Source organism: Anoplopoma fimbria, chromosome 14 (genome assembly GCF_027596085.1).
Source record: "Anoplopoma fimbria isolate UVic2021 breed Golden Eagle Sablefish chromosome 14, Afim_UVic_2022, whole genome shotgun sequence".
Lineage (NCBI taxonomy): Eukaryota > Metazoa > Chordata > Actinopteri > Perciformes > Anoplopomatidae > Anoplopoma > Anoplopoma fimbria.
The window spans coordinates 18511878-18520299 of NC_072462.1; the positions used below are offsets into that span (position 1 = coordinate 18511878).

The 8422-nt window shown below is 36.9% G+C and overlaps 1 protein-coding gene across 1 annotated transcript in view; it reads left to right on the plus strand.

The window, feature by feature from the left end:
• The window catches only part of trabd2a (TraB domain containing 2A), a 53061-nt gene extending 50251 nt beyond the window's left edge, over positions 1 to 2810 (plus strand). Inside the window, exon 7 of the mRNA XM_054613069.1 lies at positions 2612 to 2810. Coding sequence (XP_054469044.1) covers positions 2612 to 2810 — 199 coding nt within the window. The remainder of the gene's footprint in view (positions 1 to 2611) is intronic.
• Positions 2811 to 8422: the final 5612 nt, after the last annotated feature.

The following is an 8422-nucleotide window of genomic DNA, read 5'->3' on the forward strand; positions in this document are numbered from 1 at the left end:
CCTTTATGTTTGGTGTTTCAGCAGGTAACAGGTTGCATAGGAACAGTGCAGCTTACTGTGGGTCAATGGGCAATGGGTTTGGGAGAAACAAATGAAAGGAACAGGATAAATGAGGGAAAAGCTAAAATAAAGTCTGGTGGACATGTAAAAATGAACTAAGTAAGGCTACAATTCTTCCATTCATTTCAAAATCGTGATTATCTATACCTGCAGCTTACTGGTGGGTAAGGGTTTGGATAATAAGACCTGCAGGACTCTGCTCTTAAGCATCTAGATATATTTTACCGCCGTACGAACATGTATTTTTCCATGTACAGTATAAAAAAATTCAAAATTCTTTACAGAAAGAAATGTCCAGCCATGTAGCGTCTGTTCTTCACGTGAACAGAGGGGGTTTGTGAACGTTTGTGTACATTATGTCTGCAGAAATGTTTTCCTCTCCTTCTGAGAACCCCTGTATTTTGAACTGAAAGGAAACAGACTGTTTGTGTACATATGTTAGTGTACACGGTGCACGTCTTTGTATATTTTAATGTCTGAAAAGGTGGCTGATTGAGCTAGGGAAAGAGTGAGTCCGAAAAACAGAGGCAACTATATTGCCACAGTTCTCTGTTGTGTTTGATTCATGGCACCTCTCTTCGCTCTCAAACATAAATAAACCTGCTTCATAACTTAAAAAAAATATGTCTAATGTTTGCTTTGGACTTTTAAATAGCTGCTTTAATAATTAACAGACACTTTAAAATAAATAAATCCTGCTAAAAGGGTACAAGTTACGTGTTCTGCCCCTGTTTGGTCTGAAATAATCATCCATACTAAAATGCATTTAATAACTAAAGCCTAAAACTGCAGGCTGTTGAGCCAACACCAATCAGTGCAAAGCAAATAATATTATCTTTATGTATCCGGGAGTAATGAAGTCAGTTCTGGTATCTGTGGTAGGAAAATATATGAACATTTGGAATCTCAGCATTTCAAACTAACCAGTACCAAAAAGAATGTAAGCTGCTAACCAGCTTCTGTTTGATTCTAGAGAGGACTGTTACTGCTTTGGCTTGTAACTGGGATCTATGTGCTATTGACTATTTGTGTGGTTGTCCTGTCATTTATTACTGACTCTAACTCAGCAAATTTTAGTCATCTTAATTTAACTGGCAAGTAACTCTCCAAACTTTTCCAATTGTGTACCTTCTTCAGCCAAAGAGATTGCAGTCGGACATCTAAATGAAAATGAATTTGTCCACAACAATCCCTCTAAGCGTAGAGTCATTTGTCTGCAGACATTCCAAATATGGACCAATGATAGAAATTTAGGGATTAGACATCATTTTTTTAAATTCCTTTTTTTGTAATGGTGATAGACACACCTTTCTTGCCAAACCCCTGTTGCAGCCCACTGGTATGGGAGGATTCCGACTTCAGGAACTTGGGTGTTTGTTTTGCCTGGCCTCGTCCCAGTCAAAACCACACAAGCTATGCAGTCTCTGCATCAAACAGATCAAAAATGATTTCATTGCCGGACTTGTTTAAAGAAGACAGATACAGACAGACAGGATGTATAATTTTGGGAGAAGAAGAAAAAGTAAAAGAGCGAGAAGCATATATACTGATTGGCTGTTGTTTTATAGCCATACAGTGATCAATGAGTTGCACGCCTAGGAGTTTTGTATTTGTTAAATCTTTGCTGATTGGTCCGTGCTGTGGATTCCTTTGTAGAGAATTTTAACTTTGTAGCCCTCACCGTCATTCATTTTTCCATTGGTTTTTTTTCCAGCAGTTTGCATACTTTCTCTGGAATTGTTGACAATATGGGGATGTAGAGAGTCCTTTTCTTTTGAAGATTATTATGATTTTCTTTCCATTCCCAAGGAACAGTATAGTGACTAAGCAGTGTGAAGATAGGGTTAAAAAATAAATATATATGGTAATTAGTCTGGAAATAATAGTTCTTCAAGTTGGGAGCAACACATTCTTGCTCCCAACTTGTCTAATACCTTGGTCAGTGGCCCTAAGCTTCAAACTATGACGCTCTATGTATCCCTCTAGATTTCAACATGTTAATTCAAATTGGACGCCTGTTTCCCACCCCCCCCAAAAAAATTGTGTTATTCTCAAAATGTACATTAGTGGCCTGAAAACTTGGTTTCAAGTTTGAAATATTTTCTATTAAATTGAATAGCCTTGTGTAAAAAAGCAACAATCAGTTTTAAAGCTAGGAAAAAAATAAACATCATTTGTTATTTGTTGCTAATCTTGAGGACTGTTTGTTCATGAGGATTTGATCAAATTTGACTAACGGCAGCCTGGCAACATGAGCAAATAACCCTATAACTGTTGATAAATATTGCTAAACCCTGATTGGTGCATGGCAGTATGTAACATACATTTCTTTTCTCAAACTGAGCTCAGTCCTTCTCAAACCCTTGAGGAGAACACAGACAAAAACACTAAATCAGGAATCTCTCTTGAAATAATCAAAGCTGAACTATATGTAGGACCCCATCATTCACAAAAGGAAGTTGATGTAGGTAATAGGTATTGGGGCTTTTAAAGAAAAATTGATTTTTTAAAACTAATTTGTCTGTTCTACTCCCTTGTCTTCCCTCTGCAGCGCTATGGTTCAGTCTCCACCTCCCCCGCTGGTTCGCATCATCAATGGCTACATCACAGAGCAGCCACCTGACAGAGTCCACGGCCACCACCATCACATATCTTCAGCATGGACCACTTCCTCAAACTCACAATCTTTACTTGTCTTCCTCTGCACATTGCTTACAGTGATCCCACAGGCATGGACTGCTTTTCTCTAGCAGAGCATTAGTTGGGACTTTGTAAAAGCAGCCAGCCCTTCATGAGGATAAACTCTCTCTGTATCGGCTCATGTAAAGCGCGATCTGGTTGTGCATCATAAGACCTTGAGAAGGCTGGAAAAGAGTTTGGTGAGTCTCAGAGACAAAAAAACAGCATGGAGAAAGGATGTGAAATCAGTCTTAGCTGTCAGGTAACAGTACACTCCATGGATGTTAGGTTAGATAAAGTTTGTGTTGAATGGTAAGTTATGTCAATAGAGCATGTCTCCCACAAATTGAGGGCTTCATGGGCATGTAAATTCATATAACGTTAGGTTTCTCGAAACATAAAGGTTCCATAAGGTTTCAGTTATCACACACACACACACACACACACACACACACACACACACACACACACACACACACACACACACACACACACACACACACACACACACACACAAACAAACACACACACAGCAGGAGCGAGTACACAGAATGCAGCACGAAAGAGAAGCGAAAACTCACAAACAGGAAGTGTTATCGGACATCTTGCTGACATTACACTGTATGTCAGTTCCATTATTATTACTAAAGACTCTAAATACTCAATATTCAAACCTCTGAGACGATCAGTCCTCGACTGTTCAGTCAATGAACATGAGAACATCGCCAACACTATAGCTGAATATCATTTACCTTCAATAAGTACAACTGGAACCATATGTCCTTTGCGTGTGTGTGTGTGTACGTGTGTATTGAATGAGAGAGTGTGTGTGTGAGTGACAAGCAAAGTCTATCAGCTCTTAAACCCTTCTGGCCTTACAAACAGAAGTGTTTCTCCTTAGACCTTAATTTATTCTTCCATTTTAGAAGAATTTGTTGCATAAAAGCCTATTGTTGGGGTAAATTGTACATATTGTTTCTAAATATTATAGATGTATTTTAGAATTATAAAAAAAATGAAAATTATCAAAAGTTTTGTTGTTGTTTATATAAATATATAAATAGATATGCAGTTTATTTTTTAAATCAAAAACAAGAACTAACCACCATAGCCCATGTCAAGTGTCTTAATGAAATAAAATTTTTGGAAGGGACATAAGATCGTATTGTACTTTATGTATCAGTGTTATCACTTGCTTTGCTGTATGCGTTTTTTTTGTTTTTTTTACACATAGAGACCATTTGTTTAATTTATTTAACTACTATAGTTATACTGTAGGCCATATCAAACATTTCAAAACGTTTCTTTTTGTTTTCCAAATTATGTTTTTTGCAGTCATGATGTCCAAATGTATTATTTCAAATGTTTTCAGGTATGATTTCAAATGCATTTGATGGTAATAAAAATAATTCAGTTTGAAATATTTAAAGCTGTCTACACAGATAGACCCCATACAGCATAGTGTTATAGGTCTTTCACGTTTCAGTTATGGCATGAGATGATTGTAATAGTATTACTATGACAACAATAAAATATTTATCTAGATTAAAATCCGATTTTATTGCTCATGCTTTGCTGCAAAGCAAATTATTGGAAAGTCGGTCAGAACCTGCTCTTTCATTTTTTGATTCTACCACTGGACGTCGTCAAAGTACATATTGCCATCATAAAGAGGTTCAGAGCAACTTTGATCAATATGTTCATATTAACAAATGACTAAATGCAGTGAGAAAGGGATTTCTCTTCATGGCATATCTGAAATGAATTATCCCCTGACTGCATTTCCCCTCAGTGCTACATACCTTCTTTTTATTTAAGTATTTTTGACTTAATTTGACAGAGGACAGCATAGAATCGATGCAAAGTGTTTTGACTTTGAACCTGTAAGAAGAGTCTTACTAAGAAATTCACCAGATGTATAGACAGGCATCAAATACATGTTACATAATTGGAGATTAAATGATGTAATATGTCTCAAGGTACCTCAAGACAGACAATTTATTATTGATAAAGGTCAGTAATCTGTTATCACAACAGCATTACACTGATCGTGTGTTCTGGCTGTCCTTAACAAATGTGTCTGTGAGTATACACACACAGGCTGCCCTCCTGTCCTGACCCAGGGTTCATGGCATGTTTATGTGAGGTTAATGTGCTGTGATAAGGCTGCTATTAGAAGCTTTTTGATGTGTGCATGTGGTCCACCACAAACAAGGCAGCTGCTTTTCCAGCGCATGCCGATCCTGCAGGAAACAAACAGGAAAAAAGAGCCAACAGACTCTTTAGATGTACAGGAAATGACAGTTAATTGATTTGTTCTATCAACAGGAAAAGAAAGCTAATTGACTTGTTAGTTTGTGCTTTGACTTAGAACTGACTGTGTGCCAGAGGAGGTCATTAAGGTCTGTGTGTGTATAACTGATGTGCACGAGTAATGTTGAGATTTTCAAAAATAAGTAAGGTGTGAGGTATTAGAGGTGATTCAATCCACAAAGTTCTTCTTAAGATGTAACTGAGCTTTTTTTCTGCCTGCTTTGTTTGATTTCTTGCATTACAACATTGAAAACTGCGGAACAGCTCAAACAAAGTAAGCAGAGATCGACATAATCCTGGATAGGTTTAGTGTTTTTCCTTTTATTTCTCTTTCTATCTTTTCTTCCACTAAGAAGGAGCAGTGTCAGGTGATGGCTGCATGCGGTGATCAGGCTAATCCTTTGATGAAAGGCTTTCTGGGAAATGAAGTAAAATCAGTAATTGACTTTGACGGTGAAAGCTGACCTGACATAAAGGTTACATCTGGAATAATAAAGGCAATCACAAAGTGATCATATATGACACTAACAGCATCTTGATTCAACCTCTTTACCTCTGACTCTTTGATAAAGGTAAGTTGCATTTTTAATCTGTCTTTCTAAAAAATTGTATAGATTTATCCTATGTGTTAATGCACCACTGAGCATGTGGCACCTCTGTGCGCGCTAAAAGGAAAATGTGCAGAGAAGTTATTTCTATTTCATAATATATCATTATATAGCAAAGTGCTAAAAAAACATTTAGATCACATCATGTTAAAAAAAGAATGTGGCTCTAAACAAGATCTTTCTTCTGCTCCGTGTAACACAAAACTTTAAAAACACCAGACCATGTAAGTCACTCAGTCATTCTTTAAAAGAATAAACAAACAGAGGTGCAGGTCATTGCCTCCCATTGAGTGCTTTTAATGACTGATGTTACAGCTCAGATACATTGCATAAAGAATGGTGTGAATACCATAAGAGCTCACTGCAGACAAGACAAATGGTTTCAAGACATGAAACCACAATCAGGACACAAGGTTCGACTCTAATCAGTTGGCAATTACTTTCAATCCAATATTTGTTTTGGTTTTTTTTGTGCCTTTTGTGCCTGATCTCAACTCTATGTGTAATTTTAGCTTGTAAAGCCTGTATGTCATTATCATGCGAGTCTAATTGCAGGCTCAAACCCAGGAGTCCAGTGCCCGAAAGCATGATAGACATTAATTAACTCCAGGATAGAATCCAACCAGAATCAATTGGAACACATTATTTAGATAGGTGAATCTTAGTTATTTAAATCGGCTCCATCACGTAACAGAAACGTTTTTAGGATCTGTTACTGCACCAGTGTGGCTCATTATCCTCTCCTTCATCACATTCATATGAAATAAATATGCTCATGACAGACTACTACTCCTTAAAACACAATCAAATAAGAAATAGGTCTTATGAAAACACACCACACTGGACTGGAGGTGGAATTGCCAGATTGGACAAAGTAAACCTGTAGAAATTGAAAGCAGATGTCCATGCAGACGTCTGTTTCCTGTGGAGCAGAAAACTAGGTAAAAATAAAGACATGGCATTGAAAATCTTAGGAAGTTTATGTTCTGGAAACACGGGAATCGTCCACTATTTATTGGCGCTTGCTGGTATGGCTAAAGACCTCATTAAAAATATCACATCCCTTGTGAAGAAATCGGAAAAAAAAAACACCTTGCAATGCAGAGCTGAATTTAATGATGTCAGAACGCATGCGCTGTAGAATGACTGGTTTTGTTTTCTTTAATGATTTAAAAGAAATGATAAAAATGCGTAGATAATTATGTCAGAGAGAAGAAATACGTTATATGAATATGTTCACTACATGACTTCCTGCGATTGGTCCACTTTAATCAGTACTTCTCATATTTTTATTCCAAGGAAATGGTTACTAATTTCACCCATTATTACCAATCCTTAGAAGCATTTATAGACCTGATCATGCTTTTGTGCAGCCATCTATATAGCTAGTCTCTGTACATTTTGAGCCACAAGGTCAAATCATTTTCCCATTGTTAAAACAAGCCCAGCATGTTATTGTTTATTTGATGTAGCACTGGTCAATCCCTCACAGTCTTGCACAAATATACCTATGTGTGTAGAGTAGGTCTCACTGTGGCTATTATAACTGCATCAGTCTAAGAGTCATTGCAGTGTGTTAACTGAGAGGCATGGTAATAAGTGCTCTGTTGAGTCCTCTGTATATTTGTATAGTAAATCTCCTTGGGGTTATATATATTATGTTTTCAGTGCAAGTTAGAGCTTTGGCCAATGGGAGTTCACAGGATTTCTTTAAATCAGAGAACACTCTATTCTTGGATTGTCTATCAACCATTTAACACACTGGAGAACGAAAGGAGAAATAATTTATGTTTGTCACTGCTCCATCGTTTATTCTATCTTTTGTTCAGTCTCTACCTATCCTTTTACTCTGTCTCATCCCTCTTCCTGCTTTTACTTTCTTCATTCATCGGTCTCTCTGACAATTATTGTATGTCTTTTTAGACAGTTGACAACTGTCTCATTAACTTTAGCAGCTTATGATTATTTCCCTATAGACAGTATGATTAATTAATGGTTTAACCTATAGGATGTCCAAGACAAAGTGCATGAGTCATAACAAATTCCCAGGGAAATCTTCAAATTGCTTTATTTTCTTAATCAACAAATATTTTCATAAACTCCATCTTAATGTGCTTATGCCATATACATGCATACTACAAATGTGTTTGCTTATACTCAAAGAAAATTCCAAGTAAGCTGTAGGTACTTGTAAACTTGAGCTTTCTTATATATCAAAAAACACTAATATATCCACACATGGTTTCTCCAGCCCCATCCAGACATAATCGTTTTCTGCCTTATTTATTCAGCGTTGGTATACTCACAGGGGACAGAGACCATTACCTTTAAAAGTCAGGGAACATCTGCAGCGTTTCCCAAAGGCCTGGTGGATTGAAAAAGTTTTTATAATGCTTGCTTCCTCAGTGTGAAACTGCTCACTGAAATAATCAAAACTTAAGGAACCTATTAGTGTCAGTGAATTCAAAGCAGTTCTAAGGACAATGGAAGATTCATGTATTGGAAATATTCAGGGCTTGGATTATGTTGATTGCAGAGGTCTGTGCATCTGTTTCTCCTCCTTTGTCTCCACCTAGGCTTTGTACTTCTTCATGATTTTTTTTATTATGAATTATTATTAGTAGTTGCCAAATTTAATAGGTACAACAACCCATTCCAAGGATTGGGACTCCTGTTTTAGTACTCTTGGGGCTTACTCTGGAGGGTCCATTTACATACCAATTTCTTCATTCTGAAGAACAGATGGAGAAATAACTGAATGG